The sequence below is a fragment of the Anabas testudineus genome, chromosome 12 (assembly GCF_900324465.2).
Source record: "Anabas testudineus chromosome 12, fAnaTes1.2, whole genome shotgun sequence".
NCBI lineage: Eukaryota > Metazoa > Chordata > Actinopteri > Anabantiformes > Anabantidae > Anabas > Anabas testudineus.
The window spans coordinates 10,305,756-10,330,620 of record NC_046621.1 but is presented as its reverse complement, the minus strand read 5'-3'; the positions used below and the strand labels follow the sequence as shown (position 1 = coordinate 10,330,620).

The 24,865-nt window shown below is 42.8% G+C and overlaps 1 protein-coding gene across 1 annotated transcript in view; it reads left to right on the top strand.

Moving 5' to 3' along the window:
- Positions 1-24,865, top strand: part of kif26ab (kinesin family member 26Ab) — a 63,622-nt gene that overhangs the window by 8,166 nt on the left and 30,591 nt on the right. The window contains 2 exon segments of the mRNA XM_026355501.1: positions 17,312-17,776; positions 21,785-22,011. Of these exon segments, the coding sequence (XP_026211286.1) occupies positions 17,312-17,776; positions 21,785-22,011 (692 nt within the window).

The window sequence follows — 24,865 nt, the reverse complement described above, 5'->3', positions numbered from 1 at the left end:
GACATATCAAGTGAGTAATTTCCCCAAATATCAAACTATTCCTTTGCTGCTTTACACATATATGGTTTATGCTATATTTTGAGAGACTGGGATGTCATTTAAAGTCCCTGTTAAAAGCACAGATGTGCATTCTCTAGGCATTTTAGTTCATATGTGGTGCAGTCAGGCAATCAAAGCCAAGATCTGTTTTTATTATTGTTATTATTATTTAATTTCTTTATTTGTGCTCATTTAGACAGACGTCTTTGAATTGAAGCAGCTGTTACTGCTGACAACACCTATATATTCTTAATCAGTGTATTTGGAGAGTAACCGCTGTGCATAATAGTCCGTGTTTGAATGGGTTTGCTGCTGTTTGGTGAAGGATAATTTGTTACAATAAGCCAGACTGAAATGAAACAATGGATCTGCAGTCTAAGCTGACAGGACGATGTGTTACAGCACAGGTCTGCAGAACATGAGAACAGAGCAACAAAGGCAAAAATGTCAATGAGCAAAGAACACAAATAGAACACGAATGGTAGCCAGTGGGAATTAATCAGTTTGACTTGTTAATTTAGGGCGAGCCGCCTGTGTGACGATGTGATTTCGAGTACTGTATGTATGTTTGTTTTACGCTGTCTGGGGGCTTCTACTGCTCGGCTCCATATGTTATGGTGAAGTGAGACGTGCACAATCCAAGCAGACTGCAGTCCATTATTGAGTCTGATTCGGAGTACTGGAAAAAAAACATAGTTGTTGAGATAAATTTTCAAGACGGTACACAGACACTGAGGAGCACTGACTTGGAGGTAATCTCCTGCTGGCTCTGTAAAACGCACTCAATTGACAGCAGGCCTTGTGGTAGCAGACAAATCGCCTGGCTTATGGCAATGTGCTGAAAGAGAATGCCAGTGCTGTGTATCCTTGCCAAGATGGATATGCAGACAGCAAACTCCAGGCTGTTTGGGCGTGGCTCACTTGCTCACAGCAAACAGTGGATCAGTGTAGAGTATGGTGCCTAAGTTGGACTTGACTTTGCATTGTTTGTTTACCTCTTTGGCAGATGTAAATGGAGCTTACACTTCTCACCTAGTTCAGAAAGCTGCGAGTGTTTGGCCTCTTTGGCAATATTTACTCTCAGAGAGTGCATTGAGTGTAGCCTAGATGTTAGAAAAAGTGGGTTCATAAAATCTGTGACAAATGTTTACAGGGAATGAGCAATGCCTGTCAAAGTGCCAGGAGCACAGCACTTTTTTTTTTTTTTCAGGAATTGTAATTTTTTTTTCTCCAAACAAACAAAGTGAAATAGAGCTCAGAGTCGAGCACTAGCTCCTTTTACACATGACGTTTGACGAAAATATCAATTTGAGGAGATCTTACAAGTGCAACTCTTTCAGCACAACTAGTTTGTGAGTAAAGAGATCTAATTTTTCCTCGATGTCTGAGGAAGCCATACTAAAAGGTAAAAATACTACAGTACATTATACTCATACAATGCAGTGCAGTGTTAGAAAGTAATTCTCCTCATTGAGGATTTTTTTTATTTGGTACTACTGGTTACACTTTACCTGTATAGTTGGTTGGGGTTTGCAGCTGCTGCATGAATGCACTGCTGTGTTCATGTCATATTTTCTATATACAATCTGTCTGTGTGACGGCGTGCATGCATCTCTGTGTGATTCTATTTGTGTAGGCGTAATAGCTGATGCATTGTGATGAGTTGTGGTGGGATTGGTATATGGGTTGTGTTAACCCGTTTTACTGTGCTTCCCAGATATGCGTTGGGCTATTCTTTACTGTCAGGAGCTCATTCAGATACGTATATAGTGCTCTATAAATCCTGGTGCAGTGTGAAAATGCCAGTCAAAGTTCACGCAGCTCATGTTCATTTCATGCTTGAGAGTCCAGCCCCGTGAGCGAGGATGAGTGTGTGTATTGATGATGTTCGAATGTGCGTGTAAGCACCGGAGGAAAATGAACGAGATGAAGCACATTCAGAGTCTCTCCATCCTTTCCACTTTGCCGCAGGAGTCATCCATCTTTCTGAACTTAACTGCTACCAATTTATGATTGCATTATTACAGTCTGTATTTTTTCCTCAACACACAGGCCTGGTGCTGATGTGGTTAATGGAGAAGGTGAAGGAGAAGGTGACTGTCCAGTGCCATTATCCTGGAACTTGGTGGATTTAGTTTTAGAGTGAATATAATGAAAATAAATGTTCTTTTGAGCTGAGCTTTTAGCTAAAGAGCAGCTGACTGATCGTGAGGTGGGTTTAACATGCAACTGATCATGTACAGTTTAACTGTTACTACAGGTATTAGCTTCATTGTTGTCCTGTATCATTATGTCACGAAGTAAATATCCAAAAGCTAAGCTTTGCACCAAAACATGCATCCATTTTGAATACAGACTAAACTGTGCATGTTTAAATGTACATCCGTTTTTCATTATCGGAACAACTTGACTTAGCGGTTTGCCTGCTGACATTTTAAATGAAATTGCATCGCAAAGCAAGTTGCTTTTATTCCCATGGAAAACAGTGTTGCTGATCTTCTCAATAAGTGGAACACTGAAAAGGTCAAACTCAGCTGTATGGATCTGTATGATGGATTTTCCCCAGTAAAAGTCAATCAAGTTACAGTAGCATTGCTCGCCTGTGATTGGCAGGTGGAGTCTGTTTCCTCAGACTGAGACAATTTTGTACATTTGAGAAGCTTCCAAACCATAGAAGACCAAAATAAATGGTGTTTTTTTGTTTTGCTTTTGTAGAGCTTGAAGACAGATCCTTAGCAAACAAAATCAAAATCAATATTTTCATCCTTTTCAGCAGTAGTGTTTAGTAGTGAGCTTTCAAGTACTACAAAAAAAAACCCCTTGCTTTATGTCTACCTGTGATTCTCTCAGTTAAAAGTGGTAAAAATGAGGCAGCAGCCTGTCCAACACATCCCACTTGTTAATTCTCCTCAAAGTTGATCAAAGACATACATTGTGCTTTGAAAAGCCAGGTCCTCCTGACTGGCCGGCCTCACTGTTATTTGTACAGTGACATACATTTTGTCCACATACACACTCACTGTAATCACAATGCTTTAGAGGTGACTAGTGTTCAGGCACAAAATATATAATTAGATTCATATTTAGATCAGCAGAGATTTACTGTACTATCTTGAGAAATGATGCTGTCTTGAGCTTGTCATTACTCCCAGAGGATGTTTGTGGAGTAAACCTTTCCCTGCTTTTCTCCCCATGAACCAACTGCCATTAATAAATCCGTCCCTTATGCTTCCCCTCCTGTTACTGCTGCTCTATTTTATGATGTCACTCTCTCTGTTGAAGAGCTCTGGGCTGTTTTATCTCCTTCGTGTGTGTCGGGCACTTAAACTTAAACCTCTCTGTTTATGAGTCCCAAACTGCCTCTCCATCCTCTGCGTTTGCTGCTGAGTATCAGTTCAGCATCTTCTATAAAAGCCGAACCCTTCCTTTCAGTTCTGGGAACTTGCTGTTGGTCGTCATAGTGCAAACATCTGGGTGCCTGACTCCCATGGAGGGGCGTGAGGACGAGCCTTTCAAGGAGTGTCTGGACAAGCTGGCATATCCCTTTTCTTATATGATCTCAGGACAATGTCTGCAGAATCTATTCATACCCTTTCAAGCAGCACGCAACAGGAGATGTCAGAAGTAATCTCACCTGTTGGGTTTAGTTTAGATGACATTTGGCATCTGGGTAAAGTGTGTGAGAGGGGGGATATGATGCTAAGTGCACTTTGGAAATCATACAGTGCACATGGAACCAGTACCAGTCACATGATAGCAGTGTAATCAGCATGTGCTTTGAACTCTCTGGACTTTTACCTGCTCTATTCACACATGGGCTCAATTAGACATTAAACAAACTTTGTACTGGGTTCCTCTCGCTTTTGTCTAGATAAGTTCAGGTTTGCAGTGAATGTCAGAAAACAGCTTTGTCGCTCCCCATAAGGTCTCACGGACACAAGGTGTTCTTTACACACAAACATTCAACAAAACAATCACAGATACTTGAACAGGATAACTGATACTTGACAGCAGTTACAAGCTTATTATGTCTTTGCAAGTATACAAGTCTATTCATATCAACTGTTCACTGTATTCTTATTTCTGCTTTTAGTTTTGTGTGATATTGACAGCGGTTTTGTGCCATAATTGCTGCTGTCTGGCCTAATTGAATACTGTTAGACTGCTTCGCCATTTCACTTTAGAGTGTAGCTGCTAAGTTAGTATTTTATTCCTACATAATGTTGTTGTTTTTTTTTCTGATGTTGTCAGTGTCAGTGTGTTTCAGGTGCTCATCTGCTCATCATTTGCCACAGGCTGTTTGGCAGCAGTTCACCCCTGGTGCCTCTCTAAGAACCATTTAAATCAACATGATTGTAGCTGTTGTTTACTGCTCTGAATTCACGCATCAAACACAAACATTGCTGGAATGCCTTAGAACGTGTCTGTGCAACAAGGAAATGCTTCCCTCCCTCAGATGCCCATTAAGGAGGGAAGCTCTTGGGGAGCACACCTGTGTCTTTGACTTTGGTACATTTCCGCATAGCTTTACTGTTCAGAGCAGGAGCTCACCTCCCCCTCTAAGTCCTCCAAGACATCTCGAATGTCCACTTCAAGTTTTTTAAATTAAAATATATTCAATTAAATGGATTTGATCAACATGTTAAATTATTCTTGGAGCGCCTTCATAGCCGTTGTTACAGTGCATACCACACAACCACAGCGTCCCCGATTTGAGTCCAGCTGGGGATCTTTATTGCATATTGTGCACCCTCTCATCTTACATCTCTCCATACTAAAATAAAGGCAAACATATCTATAAAACACATTTAGTGTTCTCTTGACGTCCCCTTGTCCAGTGCTCGGTTTTGATCATGTCTTTATCTCTATGTGAGCGATAGGCTGTTATAGCTGTGGCATCTAGTGGGGGGTGAAGCCGGGCCACACTTGAACTCCCACAGAAATGGCCACTGCAGACCACATTTGAACTCGATTTGACCTGTCCCACTCTACCTGATTTGTGCAACATAATCTCTTTTGTTCCCTTCTTACATGCACTTACATCAAGGCAGTGTCACAACGTGCACATTTGTAGCCAGTGTTGATCAGAGATTTTGTTCCCAGACCAGAAAACAGCCAAGAAAGTGATTCCTGTTTGAGTTGTTAAGTTATAGAGCGTGTTGTAAAAGCCCTACAGTAGCCATTGAAAGTCATGGTGGCGCTGTGGGGATGGAAGGGTCGAGGCTCCTACAGCTTCTGAACAATGCTTAATTAGCTCATAAACAAAGGCTAGCGGGGGATCAGAAAGGGCAATCAAAGTGTCCTGTTCCTTTGAGCTTGTCTCACCATCAACAAAGCCTCTCTAATGACCCTGTCACTCCACTTGTTGTGTCTCACCGTGGTGGTGCTTCCTGACAACATAAAAGGCTCACATTCCAAAAAGAGTCACGGACAAGAGACGCTACCCATCCACACCTCCCTTGGCCTTCAAAGCAATACCCCCACACCAGCCCCGATGCCAGTGCCCCTCCACACCCTTCCTGTCTCGGCTAGATATTGACGTCGCTTCTCCGCTCACCGCAGTAGTGTATGTCTGGTTCCCCGTGGCGACCGCTGCAGCTTTCATCTCTCCTCTTTCAGTCTTGTGTCTGTGACTCTGGTGGTCTGTTTTATTGCGTTCCTTTTGTTTGACACTGTGCTGGCATACTGTTTTTCTTTTTTTTTTTTTTTTTTTGCGCGTTTGGACACGAGACTCTCTAAAGAAAACAGACGTCCTCTGCCACACGAGGACAGCCTGGCAGCAGGTTGCAGGCAACCTCTGCTTGTTTGTGCGACTGTGTTATCATCTCCTGTTTCCTGTCAAAACAGGAAAAGACAAGGGCGAAAATCGAGGCTTGGAAAGTGCTGCCTTGATGTGTATTGGCTGGAGGTCCAGCTCTGCCTGACAGTGACCCTCCTGGCCAGGAAAAACAGAACAGTTCAGGGAGTAACCCATGGCGGGATACTTCATAGTGTTATTTTTATCACTTTCACAAAGCACAGAGGGATACTTTTTGCAGCTGTTGACACAGGTCTGGGTCATTTTTGTCTCCAAAACAGTGCAGCAGAAAAGAGAGGGAGATGTCCCATCTGGCCGTTCCCCTTTGGCTGACAGCCTCATATAAATGTAGTCTGTTTAGGAAGGGAAATCCGTTTCTATATTTTGTTAATCATGAAAGCAAGACACTCCTTTTCTTCAGATGATCCCTAGACCTCCAACACAATAACTTTTCCGTTTGGCTGGAGTGGTCATGTGATTTTATCCATCCATCACACGTATTTGTTAATTCTTAACAACAAGATGACTCTCTCTCCCTTTCTCTCTCTCTCTCTCTCACACACACACACACACACACACACACACACACACACACACACACACACACACACACACACACACAGACCTGGTGAATGTGCTTTTATGGGCACAACTACAAGTAGAGTACATTCCAGACAGAAGAGTCAGCTATCAGCGGGGTTCATGGGCTGGATTCCTGCTGATGGCAACACAGGTAAACGCTCTGGCGTCTGTCGTGATGCGGCTAAATGAGAAAGCACGGACAGGCGCTCTGCACGAACAGCTGATTAGGGAGTCAGCTAATTATTGACTGGTGAAAATGATAAGCATCTCTCTGTTCTGCTTAGGGAGTCACTCTGTTAAGCTGAGAGTCGCTCTCGGGAATTCCAGGAGTTTGAAGGCAGAGCTAAGTTGGGCTCTTTATGGGGTCTCTAAAAAAAGAAAGAGCTGCCTGCACAAGAATGCTATTGTTAGATTGACCAGATTGCACTAAACAGGCTTTTCTGTTTTTGTTTTCCCAGTGATGTGTGTGTGTGCACTCTACTGAGTAACCACACATTTTTATTTATGTTACTGGAGGACCAATAGACCACTACCACTGTTTCACAAGCCACGTTTGACCTCAGAGATTTGTTTTATTTGTGATATTTAATGAGGAACCGAACATGAAACCAGACAGGCAAACATCAGTGATAGCTCCTTCAGCACGTAGCGTGTGGATTGGCAGCAGTGGTCTGCTCCTTTTACCATGACCTAGATTAAGATGTGGCGTGTGCTTGGTGACTGGGGTCGATGTCATCAGCAGGGAGGTCGGAGTTCATTTGTCTTTCCTGACAAACCTTCAGGTGGTGTTCCAATGCTGTGGCAGAAGGCCACACCACTGCTGACCTCCATGAATTGCGCAATTAGTTACCCTTTAACCCTCCAGTCCCACAATCAAACCCTGAGCACGGACCGAGCATGCTGCTGCATCTCGACATCCACTTTACGTATGACTCTGTAACCGTGTGTGTGTGTGTGTGTGTGTGTGTTTGTGTGTGTGCGTTTGCAGCTTGAAAAGGCAGTGATCCAGGATGTAATTCAGTCAGGCATGATGTAATAGCTCTAAAGTCCTCCTTCTTGTTTCAGTGTGCTTAATCAACTTAACAAAACAAAACAATTGGAGCCATGCATAAAATTTTACATCCCCAACTTAATGATATTTTTGGCTTCTTTCCATTATCCTACTCATAAATATACTGCATAAAAGATCCATTAACCTGCATCTGTCTGCTGCAGACTGAACAGCTCTTCCCTCCTTGAGTGACTATTGTTATTTAACTACTCATAACTGCGTGTTTCTCATCCTCTTACATGCAGTGCATCACTCAGGACTTATGCAGCCAGACAGACTGAGATGAATACCAGCATGTCTTCGACCTAAAAGTACGAATCTCATAGCAAGCTAAAGATTTTTATTTTCATTAGTAAAACAAGAACATGGAAATTTTTCTTGTGTAGAGAGAAGACTAGTTTGGGATTTTTCTGCAGTTGTGATTTGTCCAGCCTCTGAGTCGTGTATAGACTTGTTCAAACAGGTGGAAAATTTACAAAGCCCTCACATGTTAGCCTGCTTTCTCCTGCATCTGCTGGCATGTGTCTGAGTGTTACTTCTGTTTCTTAGTGATGACAATGATGGTGAGACAGCTGATCAGTCTGCTGGTTCACAAATATACTAAATATAGTGTATTATTGGATGGATTGCCATAACATTTTGTACAGACACTGAATTCTGCTGGTTTTGGAGATCCCCTGACTTTTGCTATAGCTCCTCCAGCAGGGTGACATCTTTTGCTTCTAGTGACATGACTGCCATGACCTTTTCTGAGATTCATGGTTCCCCAGGGATGAATCCTTAAGACTAGGTTGATCCTCTGACATTTTCCTGCAGCATAACCAGCAACCAATGTTTTGCTCGTTCTGTGAAATATCTTGATGTGATATACTGTATGTACATGTAAACTACTGATTTTTCAAGGTAGTTTTTGCTGGAGAGAAGACCGTTTGCTCTTCCATGTAAACTTGAAAACAGGTTTCTAATTGGCTTTTTACAAGAGAGCATGTGCATAACAAAGGCTGCAGACACTCACCACTCTACTACTAAGAAAGGTCGCCAAAGCTGTCTAAATAAGCAATGTTTATTTCATTGTAATAAACCAGATTACACTTTACCTGCTTGTACACACAGATTTCCAGTAATCAGGTTTCTTGAGTCCCTTAGCCTAGTTCCAGTTTGCTCAGTATTACAACAGTGATATGTTTTATTTAACTTCAAGGCTACACAAAAATTATGAAATAAATCAGATGTTACTGTATATTTCATGTGAACTATCAAAGTGAAAAACAAATATTATTCAGGAAGAAGATTTTGCTTTGGGTCTAGCCAGTGCTCATCACCTCATTTGAATGTTAAGCACAATGGTTGGAGGAGCTTTGTGTTGTGGGCCACAGGGCCATTTGCAGGATGCTATTGTTACTAAAAGACAAAGTGGTAAAATGTGCATGTGAAAAAAAATTGATAAGCCAAGCATTTTCTAGAATGGTGAATGAAAATCCTTCAGACTCAGTAAGTGGATTAGTATGCGCTCTTTTCCAACAAGATAGTTCAGCCTACTTCCTTATCTTGGTGAGATTCAATAGAATGTGTCTAGACATCTCAATTAGCAAGAAAAAAAAAACAGATACTGGTTAGTGCTTATCTCATTGTGTTTTTCTATCAGCACTCCCACCAGCTTTCAGTGTCTAGTTCTCATAAACAGACAACAGTTTTCTATTACTATAACGCTCCCTGGCTGAAAGCCCTGAGCTGATGTTTAAATTTCTATTATAAGTGATAATTGTGTTCTCTGAGAAGTCATTGGCATGGTAATGACATCTTTCATGATAAATTAGTATTTCACCCCTCTCTGCTGTACCTACATGAGGCTGTTGCACCAGACTGATTCTGCCACTCGCAACTCTGCTGCTCCATTGTTCTGCCGACACGCAGCAGCTTTGTGCAACACAAAGCATGTCACTCTCTGAGATAATGCTCTGCAGTTTCGGGAGTGGATGGGACAAGGATGCTCAGCACAGCTCACCTTGGCGCCGAATGATTTGTACTTTAGTGTTTGAACACTACCAAGAAGCCAAAAATGGTAACTAACCTATAGCTCGTTCTACAGCCCCTACAGCTTTGTGATTTTGATCAGTAGCATGTAAGCTGTTGAATTAAAATAGAGATATCTGCAAAAGAGAAGTGCCATGCTCAACCATCACCACTCATTGGACCTCATTATGTGCATTCTCCTCACACGCTGAATCTATAGAGTCACTCCATGTGGAGAAAGAGAGAGTTGCTCCAGCAGTGGCAGCGGAAAACTTGAATATTTATCCACATGGCAGCTTGCCAGCATGATTACTGTCCTATCCATTCCAAGGGGAAAGTGCAGAGAATAATTGTTGTAGCATACTCTACATTTCACCCTGTCATCACTTTCATTCTGCTTTATTTTACTCACTGGGAGTATGTGAGCTTTGCACTATTGTACAAGGAGCCTCTGATGAAATATTACAATGTGTCTATGTTAATGTGCTCTGTAACTCTTCTGCTTGGCATGAAAACCTATTTAAATGTTGATCTAAAAATGATGAATTCTAATGATGTTGTTTATGTGCCGACTGAGGTTGTTGATAAAGATACCGTATGCAATTACTTCTATTTGTGCATGAGTAAGTATCTTTGCATTTCTTTTTAATTAACCACTCACATGCAAACTTTGAAAACTCATCACATTTTATCCTCTGTACAGCGGAGGCAGTCCTGGGATGGATATTAGTTGCCATAAGCTTTAGCAATAACCTGCAGGGAGCGGGGAGTGCTTAGTTTTCCAGTCAAGATCCCCCCAAAAAAATCCTCTCGTAGAACGAACTGCAGTGAATACAGCTCTCTCAGTGTGACACTTCAGACAGAGGAGAAGCAGGTGGCTGTCATCACTGTCTATAGACTGAAAAGGGATTTGAAATACTAGTGATGTAGTGGTTTGGGCTGTTGGAACGAACTATTGTATCAGGCTCCTCTGCCTGTGGTGGGTGTTTTAGAGTGGGCTCTTGAACAAAAATAGATATCTCAATGAGCTGCAGTGGATGGTCGGGAATACCAAATAATGTTAATGAGGACTGTGCAAATGTATGGAGCAAAGTAAAAATTTTAATTCTGATAAGTGGGGATATATTTTTTTACATGTCCTTGTCCAAATACTATACTCTTTCTCCCAGGTCTGAGAACATGCCAGGTGATTTTTAACCTTCTGCTCCTCTCCTCCCCTTTAATTCCCCACATCCCCCCCTTCTGTCCTCGCTTTCACCTGCAGTTTACAGCAACACCTGGCTCCTGCCTTTCCAGCTTGCCTGCTGAATTTTTCATTATGTACTCATTTTAGTTTAGTTCCATATCTGAGCCCGGCTGGGGAAAAAGACAAACTACCTCTAGAACATCTCGAAGCCAAAAATCAGCCATTCTAATTAGAAGAGCACAAATGTTGGGGCGAGTGTACATAAACACAATCCACTGCATCTCTGGTGAGGACAGCATAACAAGCAGCCCTGCTGCTTTGGGCAGGGAAGTGGAAGAATATTTGAGGATGAGAAAACTAGTTTCTAAATTATCTGGTAATGCAACTCACCTTACTTTTTTTTTTCACCAATGAGAAAACTTTAGTTCACGTTACGCTGTCTGTCTGTCTGCCAAAGCTGATGAAAGCTTAAGAGATCTGAGACAGTTAAGACGTCCTAGAGTCCACTGAGGAGGGAAAGAGATGGAAAGGGAGGGGAGGGAGAATGAAGTCTGTCCAAATAGTCTGAAAGAGGCTTGTTTCTTTATGTGCGTGAGTGAACAGGAAAAGGTAATTAACTAGCCAAGTGGTGAAAGGCTGGAGTGATGGATGGGTGGGGGACAGCCACACAAGCAGAAACACACACATACACACACGCACACAAGCAAGCTTGCATTTCGCCCATTTCTCCTGTCACATAAAGCCTGGTTTCACGAACCTTTTGTGTAATTACACTTTTAAAAAAACATGCATGTAAGTGTCATCGTACCCCTCAGTATGCCGAGCTACAAGCACGCTGATAAATGGGTCGACCATATGGAGTGGCGACACATAATTATATGAGGTCATTAATGGTTGCTGGGTAGTTTGGCGATGACTGGCGAGTGATTACATCTGACTCTTATCTATGTTTAACCTAAGGGTCAACAGGATCTATGGCCTTTTTATTTTTGATGGACAGCGACATGTGTTTTTATGGATGACACGAGGAGCTGTAGGCTGGAGTGTGGTGTACATTGAGCTGTATCATAGTGCTAGGAAGTCCAAAACAAAGATATGTCACACCAGATCTTATCAAGATCTTCTAAAATAAAAAAGGTCTCAAGAACATAATCCCCATTGCAGACTATAATTGCTTGATTCTGCAGTCGTTCTTCTGAGATAATATTCTGGACAGGTGGCGCTATCATGTGTTGAAAGTGTCACCAAGGGGTAAAGCCTATTTGCATTTTCTGTCGGCAGTTTACTGACAGATAAAGTGAGGAAAGGGCTAAATCACACAGGGCAGGCAGACTGACATCTGCCTCTGTAAGCTCCTTGTGAACAGATGCTTGATGCAAGGAGACTTTGCTGATCATTTTAAGGGAATAGTAATGCATAAATCTGATGCACGTCTTTAAATAAGGTAATCATCTTTTTGGTCTAAGTAAGGGTGAGTTTATTCATTAATACATACCATTTTAATTTAAAGTTTGTCTTCAAGGCAGTTGCAGGATTTGGTTATACTAGGTATCTTAAGAGAACCTATGTAAGTGATGTGTGTGAGGTCTTTGTGTTTAGAAATGCTTTTGAGAGTCAGAGAGAAAGAAGAGAAATGAGAATGAGACAGTAGCCATTGAAAAGCAAGAGAAGACTCAATTTTGAAACTGTATTTCTCACAAAGGCTGAAAGTCAGATAATGGGCTAAGAGCCTAAATGTAACCTCACATTTTCAGGAGGCTTTTCATTGTTTGAATCTGATTGCGCCTGAATAAAAATTCCGAAGAGTGACTGAAAAAATGAGGCAGAGTATTTCACACAGCACGGAGGATGAATGAATTCATTAACCTGGAGGTGTGTGGCTTTGTCTGAGAGAGTGTGATCAGGTGGCTAATGACAGTGTACTTCTGTTGCTGCAGATACTGTTGCTTTGTTTGGAAAGAGCTTTTATTGCAGGTTTGTTTAATCTTGTCAAGTCAGCAGACAGGCACAAACATCTGTTGGATGTGATTTGGCGAGCCTTTCCATTTTGTGTCCCACCAACGGCATACTCACAGAGTGAAATAGCATGCCAGTGTGACATCCTGAGTCATTGTCTTTTCTGCCTCGGAGCAGGCAGTGGTTAAATTTAATGGTCTGTGTCCCAGACTACTGTGGCACTAAAGGTTCCACCTGATATCTCATCAGAGTCACAGGCCTTCCAGTTCTGCGCTCCTTCAGGGGATTTGAGTCAAGTCGGCTGGCTGGGAGAGGGGGTCAGAGAGGTGGAGGTGGTTGGGATGGTTTGGAAGGAGCAGAGGGCAGAGAGGGGATTACACCACTGGATGCGTTGCTTTTATCCTGGGAATGTAATCTGCCTTAATGCCCTGTGCGCACCCGGGGCAAGGCCAGCAGCTGTGCTCATTTTTCTTCGACTTTGCTGTCAAAAAGAGCCAGGCTACCTGTGGGAAAGCAGTACTGCTGGAAGCTCTCGTCCTCACCCTGGGATCTGGACGAGGCCCCTGCAGTTTATTGTGGGCCAGTCCCTTTGAAATCTATGGACACAGTGTGTGGTTAAGGTCAACACTGTCTCAGCCCAAGTAAACAGTGATGGCTCAGTCGCATCCTTACACGGAAGCAGAGGAAGGGAAAGTTAGTGGAAGCTGCATTAGGTTTGGCAGCTGCTGTGTGGTCTTGATTTTACAAGAAATGCAGTCATAGGAAGTACTTAAGAATTGCAACGTGTTAACTGGACTGCTGTTGGTGAGAACAAAGTTGTAGTGAGGACAGATATAAAGCAGCGTGGCGTGGAACTGACTCATTGTGAGGAATGTTTCTGTGCTAGGAGAATAATAAAATAGAAACCTAGATGAGGAAGGAAGGAAAGGAAAACAGCGTGAGCAATTTATTCTTACCACCTTTCAGGAGTTAGTCTTGTGTTATGTTTACAGTGAACAGAGAGGATCGAGGAACACTGTTAATGTTTTATTGCTGCCTCTCTTTTCAGCAAAATGCACTATGACTGATCATTAAAAAAAAGCAGGCAAAGAACAGGACAACATGCTACAGAGCACAGGCATCTCTAAGACAGTTCAGATATGGGCTGATGAACGTTTGACTTTATTTCTTTCTCCTCAGTGTTTGTTCATCGATACAGCTTTGCTTCATTTCTCTTTCTGTCACTGCTGCAATGTGTCACGGGGTGCTTCTGTGTTTAGCAAATATCTGTTGGGCTCAACTGGAATAGAAAATGTAGTTTCCCGGAGTATTTTACTCTCAATGGAGCGTGTCTAAAAGTCCCTCCGCTAGCGAGGGGGTCTTATGCATTTCAAATCACTATGACCTTCCCCTGATTTGAGTCAGCTTGCTGCATCTGACCCAGTGCTCCACATCAGAGGTACATCAGGAGCTGAACAGTCTGATGGCAGTTTCACTTTGTCTGGTTAGAGAAAAGGTGCACCGACGGGAAAAAGGTAAATGAGCTGCGATTTTAGAAAAAAATCTTTTGGTGTGACTTTGCCTGTTTCCGTTTGCGCCTAAGGAGGCATGGAAGAGAAATCAAGCACATCTTTCTCCCTGTCCCCTCACCCATAAGTGGTTATGGCTGAGCTTGTTTCCATCAGCCTCTAGGCATTAGCTGTCTGTGATGACACTCTCCATCAGCCCGCAGAGACAGTCCGTTAGTTGGGTGGCTCTCTCTCCTGCTGCTGCCCTGGTTTTTATCACAGTTACTGTGAGGGACAGAGACAAACTTAAGTCTCTAAGGACTGTGAAGGGCTCATTCCACAGCCAGGGCTTTTTCTCCCCGGTATACTTGGCACACCTTCTTTCCATAATAAGACCATAGCATCTGACTACATTTGTCCCCAGAGTTTAATAAAGATCAGTGCTGACAGGCAGTAAACCAACACAACCACCCACAAGCCTCCAGGCAAGGGCCACAACCTCGGCCTGTCTCCTCCCACCCCTCTTTCTGCCACAGTGCCTTTATCCTCGCTCGTGCAGTTTCGTTCTCTCTATGGATAGACACCGGGTTGAAAACCAAAACCATCTCCCACTTGTCCAGAACAATGGCTGAGAAGTCAGAGCCCTGAAGTAGCTCCACGCCTCCTCACTGATGGGAATGCTTTGAACATTTGGATTGTGTTGATGCTGTGCATTACATACTTCTCTGAAGCTGTGCTACTCTTCACACCCACTTGCACCTGTCAGCAATAGATCATATGGATAATAAAAGAAACGATATGGCTTCAGGGCCGGGTGCACTCATGCATTATGTGTTTCATGTTTTCCACTTTATGCTTATGCACAAGCTCTCAAGCAGTTAGCTTGAATGTGATAACACAAACTTAAGGGTCAACTGTTAAAGCTTGTAACTACAAGGCGAGGTTTCAGCTGGCTTTGCTGTGTCAAATTTATATATTTTTATATCCTTGCTCATTCTCTGCGCCGTGTGTGAAATATCTACCAGTCACGATCTCCTATTTCCGCCGGCTCTACTCCACCTCTTATGTGCCCTATAAAAATGGACTCTGTGGCCTTCAATTTCATCACGTCGTTCTCCTCCACATCCCTAACATCATCATCATCCTCATCATCAGTGCCATCATCCTTATAAGCATTGTGGCCATGACCCTTTTATTCACTCCACTGGGCATAAAGCTTACAGACAGTTTTACAGGAGAAGCCCGCTCTCTAACCTCCAGAATCCTAACTGAATAGCAGATGGGCTCAGCTTTGTGTGTCTTTTTATTAGCTCCCCTAAATCAACACCTAACAATGCATGGAGAGAGAGAGGAAATTGATTTCTTCTATCTACCAGTGCCCTGAGGTGGGTAAGGGGTGGTCGGAGGGTAAAGGGTGAGGGGTGATGGAAGGGCGGAGCTGACTGGTTATGACTTCGCTTCACTGTCTCGAAGGCATGCATATGAAGCTACACCAGACTGTGAAAATAGCAACCGGTGCTGTGTTCTTTAACTCTGTTTCACATTTCACATTTGTCACGGGTTGTTTCATTATATTTCAGCGATACTGTGCTGTCTTGTGGAGACATATCCTGCCTGAATGCAACTGTAGAGGCCGGTAATGTTTCAACATCAAGCGCTTTAGTTATCATCTTTCTATGTGTCTTACAGTACATTTAAACCCATTCCTCATTTGGATACACACATACTGTACTCAATCTACCCATCAATCCCCATGAATCCCCAGCTACAGTGAGATACAGTATGTGGTAGTTAGTGTATTTCTTGTGCCTGCATTCTGTCTGTGTCTGTTCATGTGTAAAGTAAATAACCGGTCTATAGTAAGCAATAAACTACTTTGTTAACATCAGTCTAATCCATTCACAGTCTTATGTATGACTGTCCTTTCAATAAAGTGGCGATATGGAGATTATACCTATCTGCTAAGGTACTGTGTGCACAGTATAATTTAGTGAACACTGCTTTTTGAAAGCAGAAAAATGTTCAGATGATAAAAAATGCTCCATTTTCTGTGATCCTGTGCTAAGGTCGTGTGATCATACGATTCATGTGCGCAGAGAAAGGCTGTCTCAAAGTCTTTCTATTGAGCTGCTTTTATGGGATGGAGATTTAGAGTCCTTCGACCTGCCTTTGTGGTCTCTAGGTCTATTGGGTTAGCTGTATTAAGTGACACTGCATTAGGGCAGTGGATTGTTGTTTCCCCACTGCTTCACTCCTCTTGATCACCTCGGAGGTTCCACGGAGCAAAGGCCTCATAAACATTTATGTATGGGCTGTGGGCTCCTGTCTTAGGCCGTGACTCCACTGGGCACAAGCCTAGTGCCCCTTTATGCCTCTTAAGAGACTGTCTTGTCTGTGTGTGTAGTGCAGTGTTTGTATGATTGTTTATTTCAGTAAAATACAAAGTTATGTTCCGCTCTCACTTAGGATTTGAATAGTTCCCTGATAGCTCTGTGTGCCCGCAGCTTTCTGAAGGATGTAGTTATTTTCACATTTGGGAGCTTATCGTATCTTTTCATGCTGGGACACTTATGTATATTACATACATCATATGTAAATTGTATAGCTTTGGGCACAAGAGACCCCTCAGACTTTGTTTTATTTTGCCATGCCTGCCGAGCAAGCTGCACACTCCAGGGAGCCTTTTAGTGATGAAGTGAAAGGACAAAACTCTACTGGACATCGTCTCTAAAAGCTGTAATAAGCTGAAAATGTCGCTGTGGTTTTTTTTCTTCTACAGCTTAAAAAATAAATATAAGACGTGTTTCCACTGTAGGATCATTTACTAATCCTTGTGAGCCTCATTTCTGAGTTGTCTCCTTACGTTTGATCTGTTTGGCAAAAGATCCGCAGCAGACAGTGTGAAATGAGTACATGCCCAGTCAACCTTAGCAGCAGTTTTAAGTTGCATGCAGGCAAAGCATCTAAGTCTAAACAAACAAAAAGGAAGTGGTTAAGTCCAGGGAGTGAGTGTCCCAAAGGGCAACTAGAGACCACATTATTGGTGGACCACTGACGCACATGGAAAATGTGAACCACACACAGGAAATCCTTTCAAAGAGCCAATGAGATATGATTATAAATGAACATGTTACATGCATTAAGTGTGTGTATGGACATATTGTACATGAAGTTAATATCCTGTCTTTCTGTCACTGCAGGACCCTGAATATGCAACTTTTCTGTTTGAGCAACTCCAAACACCTGGGGGCCATGAAGCCGGTGTCAGCTGCTGCCAAGTGTGCTCCACACCTCTCCACCAACTGAGGAAGGAGGCGTTGCAGGTGCTGCATGCGCCTGTCCTCACCTTCACCTCAGACATGGCAGCCCTGCCCACTACATCATTTTTGCCACAGCCTTCTAGATTCACAGTGTCATCCTCCAGTGTCCATGCAAAACAGTCGTCCAAAGGACAAACCCACAGTGTCCTTGGAGAGCGGCATAGGGTGACAGGCTGGTCACAAAGTACTTTGGACTGTTCAGGACCTAAGACCAGTGTCCAGGTGACCGTGGCAGGAGGGCAGGTCACTGGCTCCCTGAGCTCCGTCACCATCCAAGCCCAGCAGTACCTGGAAGGCGTGTGGAGCATCTCCAGGGTCAACAACTATCTTCCCCAACCTAAACCGGTATGCACCCATACTCACCATTATATCTCATTTTGTGCATCAAGACTGTTTGATAATGGAAAAGTCTTATTGTTTTAGAGCGAATTAAACATTTATATCGTTTTCATTTTAATGTAGGTTATATTAATTACTACAATCTGCAGCTGTTGAGATTAAACTATTAGTTGTTGGGCTCTTACCTGACTGACAAACCTCTGTGATATTCTACATGAGGCACACTCAGTGTACCATCTAGTCCTTACACTTATTACACTTATTTCCCCTTCAAATTTTTTTCTGTTCTGTGTTGTAAACTGTCTGTGACGGGCCTTGGCACTGTTAGTCCTTCCTTTCTGCTTGGAAAATTGAAGACACATTTTCTCTCCTCCTTTTTACGTCAACAAGTGCCCATAGAGATGGTTTATGGGAGGCCATCAAAAGCTTTTAACTGCATGTATGCAATCTAGGGCAAATCAAACAGCCTGGCACAGAAGGGAGCGGCTGACTTGTGTTCTCCATCTATGTGTCTAAAAGCAATTAGTGGCCCTTGGAGCTGAGATGAGTTGCTCAATGCCACATAGCTGAGGCTAGGGCCCTCCTTGGACAGAGAGAAATGTCCCTTCAGGATATGAAGTTACAAACACAGCAGAAATCTGTGTTTCTTTCATTAAAACCAGATCCTTCAGAATGACAAAAACCCACACCAGCTCTCAAGCAGTGGGAGTTACACTGCGCTGAAAGGCACACATTGAATTCATGATTCCCTCATGGTTTCTCTGTGGGGAAAGTCGTGCAGTGTTGCTTAGACAAAACAGCAGAGATGGACTATGTGTGTGTAAAACAGAAATCCGTCAGAATGTGTCAACTTAGGAGCCTGGGGCACTCCCACACACATCCCATTATAGGGCACCTTGAATCTCCCATTTGGGAAAAGGCTCTGGTTAACATCTGGAATGATGTTTGTGGTCTCTGGTATTTAAACTATCTGGCTTCCTCTTTGTAATTGGCTGACCCTGGTTCATATAAGTATACTGCACTGAATAGAACAAATGCATAAAAAGCACCTTTTCTGTTGTTGGTGTTATTGGCTACTGTCAGTTAAGGTAGTTACAGAAACCACATTACACGCAGTGTTATACTGCTATTCAAAACAAGAAACTGACTGACCCAAGTCTACATTTCTCCCTTTGCTCCTTAAAATCCACAAACATATGTGTGCTAATCTACAACGACCAAGTGCTCTCAACTCAAGATGGTTTCCGTTATTGGCCCCGTGGTTGAATTTAGCATTGCCTGCTTCATTGCCACCAATGTGAAGCACAGTAGATGATATTGGCTGCTACTGCTTTGGTGCAGCTGGGCTTGCATGGCAAAGTGCCACAGAAAACGACGATGAAAAGAGAAGAAAAGGATGCAGGAAGGAACGGGAAGGACAATTCTCACTTATGCCAAATTGGAAATCAATTAAAAATGTGTGCAGTGATGTCCCGGTATTTGCATAAAGACAAATAACATACTAGGAGTAATTACAGTTTTCTGTAAGAACTAAATATGATGGTGTTTAGGTTTGGTTCTTTTAGAGTATAGTATTGCTCTCACCCGAATTACTTAGTTTCTGTTGATTACAGAGGCCAGCTAACAGCTGACAGACAGATTAACACAAAGGTCTTTTTCACCTCAGCAGTAAGCGTCTGTTGACTGCTGGGATCAAAGGTCACAGGGAATCCTGGTAGTCTGGGGGGAAGATGGTCAGCTGATAGGATGCCGGCTTGCTCTGCTCACTTCAGACTTCACCTTTTCTCTCTTCCCACTCTCTTCTCCACTCTTTCCATTATGTTTAAAGCACTCTCATTTTGTCTCTCCCCCTTGCCTTTCCAGTCTTTTCTTTCCAGCCGCAAAACAAGGCGAAGGGATCAGGGAGCACTGGGGGTTAAAGGGTGGAAGGCCAGCTCATTACTGGCTGTCTGTGCAAACGGCTGAGCACACATAGCTTCACTGACAAAGCCTAATTACCTGACCAGGGGATAGATTGTACTGTTCAACCAGAAGGCCAGTCCAGGTCCAAGGCTACAGTGCACAGCTTGGCTCCTGTAATATGCTGCCACTTGATTTTAAAACTGACACTACAGTGGCTCAGTCAGTGACAGCATTGATGAGCTATACACATCAGCTTCCTGCGTGTCTGCATGTGAAGTGCTCTAGTCTTTCATGCCAAATTGTAATGGGTGTACTTCCCTGGTATGTGCAGAGTTCATAAGCTGTCACCAACACCAGCGTGGTGTGACGCTTTCCGCTCTGGTGGCTGCATAAGGAGCTGTATTAGGCTCATTGGAGTTTGCAGCCAATTCTTCAACGGTGTACTTCTCAAGTCATAACTTTACACACAGCAGCTTGATATCTGACTCAGCTTCCATGATGAAGTCTCAAGAGAGCAAAGCCAGACCCAAAGCAAGCATGTTGATTTTTAACTCTGATAACAAGCTCAAAGGGAAGATAGAAAACATGTGCCGAAGTTTTAATATAGTAACAAATTTAAATACATATAAAGCGAACAGTGTAACGGCCAAGCCTCTCATGTGAATATCAGAATGTAAGTATGTCCTCACATCCTGATGTACAGCATTCACGTGTCAGGCTTGACATATAAATAGTTCAGCTGTCAGCCTGAGTTGACAAATGGCACATGTTGGAAGCCCCCACACTTTATGAAAAATATCGTAAAGGATGTTATTTTAGTTGCCAAACATGAATCTAGGACGAGCACCTTGATGGTAAATATGCATAAGGTCGGAGCTGTGTTTATAATACATATCCTGTCAAATGGCACCGAGGCTACAGCACTGCTCACTTCAAGGTCGTTGCTGATTATGCAATGTTCATGTGTCAGTGTCATAAATGTTTTCAGGGAAATCTGGGCTTTTTTTTTTTTATTTAATTTTCGATGCAGAAAACCCCCAGAACAGGATCTTGTCAGATGCTATTGATCATTGCCTTCTAGGATAAACTAGTGGCTCCAGTGGGGATTAACCTTTTGTCATTAAGGTGACTCCAGTGCAGTCTCACAGTTGCCTTTTGCCTTGTGTAATTAGCTCCCTGTGCTTATTGTGTTGTATTGTTAATAATCAGTGAAAGCTTCAGAGAACTGAACTGAACTGTTGCCGTCTTCAGCAACGTTAAACAGAAACTAGAAAACTAGAAGCTTAGAAGTGGTTTCTACTTTGTCTAGACTGTACATCTGTGGTTGTGTTAAACTCTTACTCTATCAGGATGACATTACCATGACGCAAATATTGTGCCGATTCACTTTTAACAATGTACTTCATTAACAAGCTATTATTTAAACCGACAGCCACAGAAAATTAGAAGTTGCAGCTGTTTGTCAATGACATGCTACAGCCCATATATGATATATGTGACAAATATGAGCACATACAGGTGCACTGTGTAGCTTTAGCATTAGTAACTAAAGCCCTTGGGCTATGACAGAGGCATCTCTTTCAGTTCCAAAACTTCCAGAGCAGGGTGTGCGCATATAGGCATAATTTAGATACCTCATAAACCTTTAAGCTATAAACAAATCTTTCCCATGATTGTTGAATGTTTATTCCCTCTGAAACTCTTAGGTGGTCTCATTCAATCTGCATGATGACTCGTTTCTCATTCCTGATGAGTAAAGTGCCAAATTAGCCATGGAGGTATAGATATAATCAGGAGCACAGAGAAGTAAATCGCTGGTGGTTTAATTACTAATTAAATGTTGGTTATCACTTAATTACAAGAGGCTATAGCCAGGGCAACCTTTAGTGTGTTGCCAGAATCAATGAATGGTGTAGGATCCTTGCTGTTCCACGAGGAGTTCTCTGCTGTGGATACTGCTGACTGCTGCTAACTGGTGCGGTCTACAGCAGCTGCCCGTCCATCTGTGCCAGAGGAGAAGTAAATGGAGTGGAAGAAAGGTGGGCAGTAGCTGTAAAACCTGCAAGTGATGGTTGTGATCTTATCTCGCTGTCTGTGTGTCAACATGCTCAGAGTTTAACGTGGGATGCAGACAGGGATGTCACAACCTCAGAGGCCCCAGTCACCACCATGACCGCCACCACCACCACCACCAGCAGCAGCGGCGGCGGCAGCAACAGCGGCATCCAGACGCCCTGCAGACTGAGGAGCTCCAGTCAACCCGGGCTCCCAGCACCTGTCAGTAACACCTCCACCTCCAACTCTCCTTCCTCATCTGCAGCGGCCTCCTTCTTCATTAGGTAAGCACCTCCCCCACTCTGTCAAAGCACACTCATTAGAGAGGTTAGATTGAGCTGTTGTGTTTAGTGTTTGTATGAACTTGCATACACACCTGCATGCATTCAAGCTCCACTGTATATAGGCGTAAAGTTTATGAAGATAGGTAAAGAGGAGATATGCACAGACTCGCCCTCAAATGTCAGCTGAAGGTCGTGGTTCATGGTGTTAACTTCCATGTGGGGCACTTATTTCACAGTGTTGTTGTTCTTGCCATGGTTGAATTAGAACATGCCTTGGGATACACACCATCATGAAACCAAGTGAACCTTTATTTACAGGCACCAGTGCTCATGAATGGATAATAGAATAACATAATTCAGTACGAAAAATGAGTGTCTCACGAAGGGGTTTAGGTTCAATCTGAGTTTTGTTCTTAGGTATTCCATGTTTATTTTATTTTATTTATTTATTTTTTAGTTAAAACAGCTAACCTGATTTTTTAGTCTTAGACAGCTGCACATTAGATGCTATTCCAGCCACATTGCAGTGCTCTCATTTTGTAATTCAGTGCAACCATTTGGTCCCTGAGTATCTTAGGCTGAAGGAGGCTTTTTCAGCACTGCTTGGCTCTGGTCTTTTTGTTGCCCCGGAGAGTACTTCACCCTGTCCAAACGGGTGGATGGCTGGTGCAATGTGCTATATTGTCATTGATAGATTCCCTGGCAAGCTGGTCAGTGCATACATTCCCAGCCTCTACTCTCCAAGGAGTGCTATGCCATAATGAATTTTGGCAAAAGGGAAGCTGGCTAAGAATGATGTATAGGACCACTGAAGCTCTGCACCACAGGAGGTGAAGGGACTTGTGGAGTGTGACAGGAAACCCATGGGGGATCATTGTATAGCTTAGGTTTTCTCCAAACACCTCAAATGGGGTTTGTCTTGCCAGCTTTCACAGGATCAGCGTATATCAGTGGGACCATAAGGCCTCTCCCTTGGCTATGGGGACATTCCAGATCCTCCACTAAATATGCAACTTCCTGTGCATCTTGCTTCCCGTCACAAGATCAGTGGCTCTGCATAACGGTGAGGTGTGGCTGTGTTCTGCACAGGGTTAATTTCTGACACTGATTTATTAGCTCTCATGTTTACTTTGGACTTGGCTCAAAAAGAGTAGCATGAAGCCCCGTGTCTAGGCAGCCAATGTGGGTTGAGTACAGGGAAAAACAGGGAGGTGGACTTGTTTTTTCCCCTGTAGCAGGACCTGGTGGGGCAGAGGAGGTGTAGGTGGAAGTACGGTAAAGGGTTCCACCTTTCATTTCATCCCAAATATAATTTGCTGCCAAGAACGTCGTGTTTTACTTGGCCCAGTGAAACACAATGATAATGGGCCGGCTTTAAACAGCATCGCATTCCACAGATACAGAAAAGTGTGGTAGTGATACGCTGCTTGATTTTGAGGAACACCCCCTTCCTGACTCTGCAGCTGTTGCTTGCAACAGGAATATCATCATCACATTGTCATTATTATTAATACTACTGTGCTCATTTAATCTTTTATATACCTCTGCTGATTGAAATGTAAGTCATCCCGTAAAAAGGAACAAAATCATTCGACAGATTTTCCGGTTTTCATTCTGCTGCCGTGGTGCTGTAGTTGGAAAAAAAACAAAGTGGTGAAATTAGTGTCCTTCATGTTTTAGACTTGATTGAGAACTCATATCTGATTAGTATTCCCTTTTGTTCTCGAAAGATACAATTAGAGGGATGCATGTGGAAATCCTGAGAGCCTAGGATGCAGGAGCAGAATAACCAAACAGCCCTTTCTACCCCAGTGGAGTGGAGAAGGCTCCTTAGACACTTGTCTGACATTCACTAACACCGTTCCACTCAGAGATGAAATTTTAATTAGAATGCAATTAGTTGGAGTCTAGCTGCACTAGCTAGTTGGCTGCTGTGAGGAAAGAAGAGCGTGATGAACAAAAAGCGACTCATTGTTTAATTTTTCATTGGAAAAATAAGTCAACCGTTAAACTGCTTTAAAAAAAAAAGCCTTTAATTTGTTTCATTTAAGATGTCTACTGGCCTGAAAAATCATTTCAGTATAAATGTACAATTTGACGACCACACAACACAGCGGGTCACAGCCATTTTTTTGACATATACTGTGGATGAATCAGTAATGTGTCCACTTAGATTAATTATTTGTGCTCCAGACTTACTAAATTGTGCCTTTAAATAATTAATTCCTTTAAAACAGGCTAATAGTGACAAGTTAAAGGTTGTTTTGGTTAGTTAGTGGTAAAATTACCTACTCCCTCATATTATTAGTGTTAAATGAATGCATTCATTTCAGCACTTACATGACAACTGAATATGTGTCTACATATTAATAACTAGGGAGAGCAAATTACTCATTTGTAGGTAGTGGTTATTAATTCAAGCAACAAATTACTAATATAAGAATTATTAACCCTAATGCCTGCCAGGCTGTAAAGATGCAGTCAATATGAAGTGATCTTAGCCTCTATGTTGATGCACAATTCATTTTTGAAATTCCATTTATAAAATCAATCTGTTGCCTGACTTTCTGTCTCTGGTAATTATGGAAAGTAGCCTGAAACAAAGACGACCCCAGGGTCAGTGATGACCTGTTGGCAATTAGACTGATGATACAGTTGTTGAGAGCCAGAAAGAGTCAGAGGTCAAACTCTGACTGACTGGATAGTGTGTGTGCATAATGTTATAGTTTATGTGTATGCGTAGGCTACGTCAGTGAATTACTGGGGGTGGAGGGTGGATAATGACTTTAGATCCACACGCTCAGCTGACTGGCACGTTAAGCACTGATTGCCTTGTGACACAGCATATGATTAG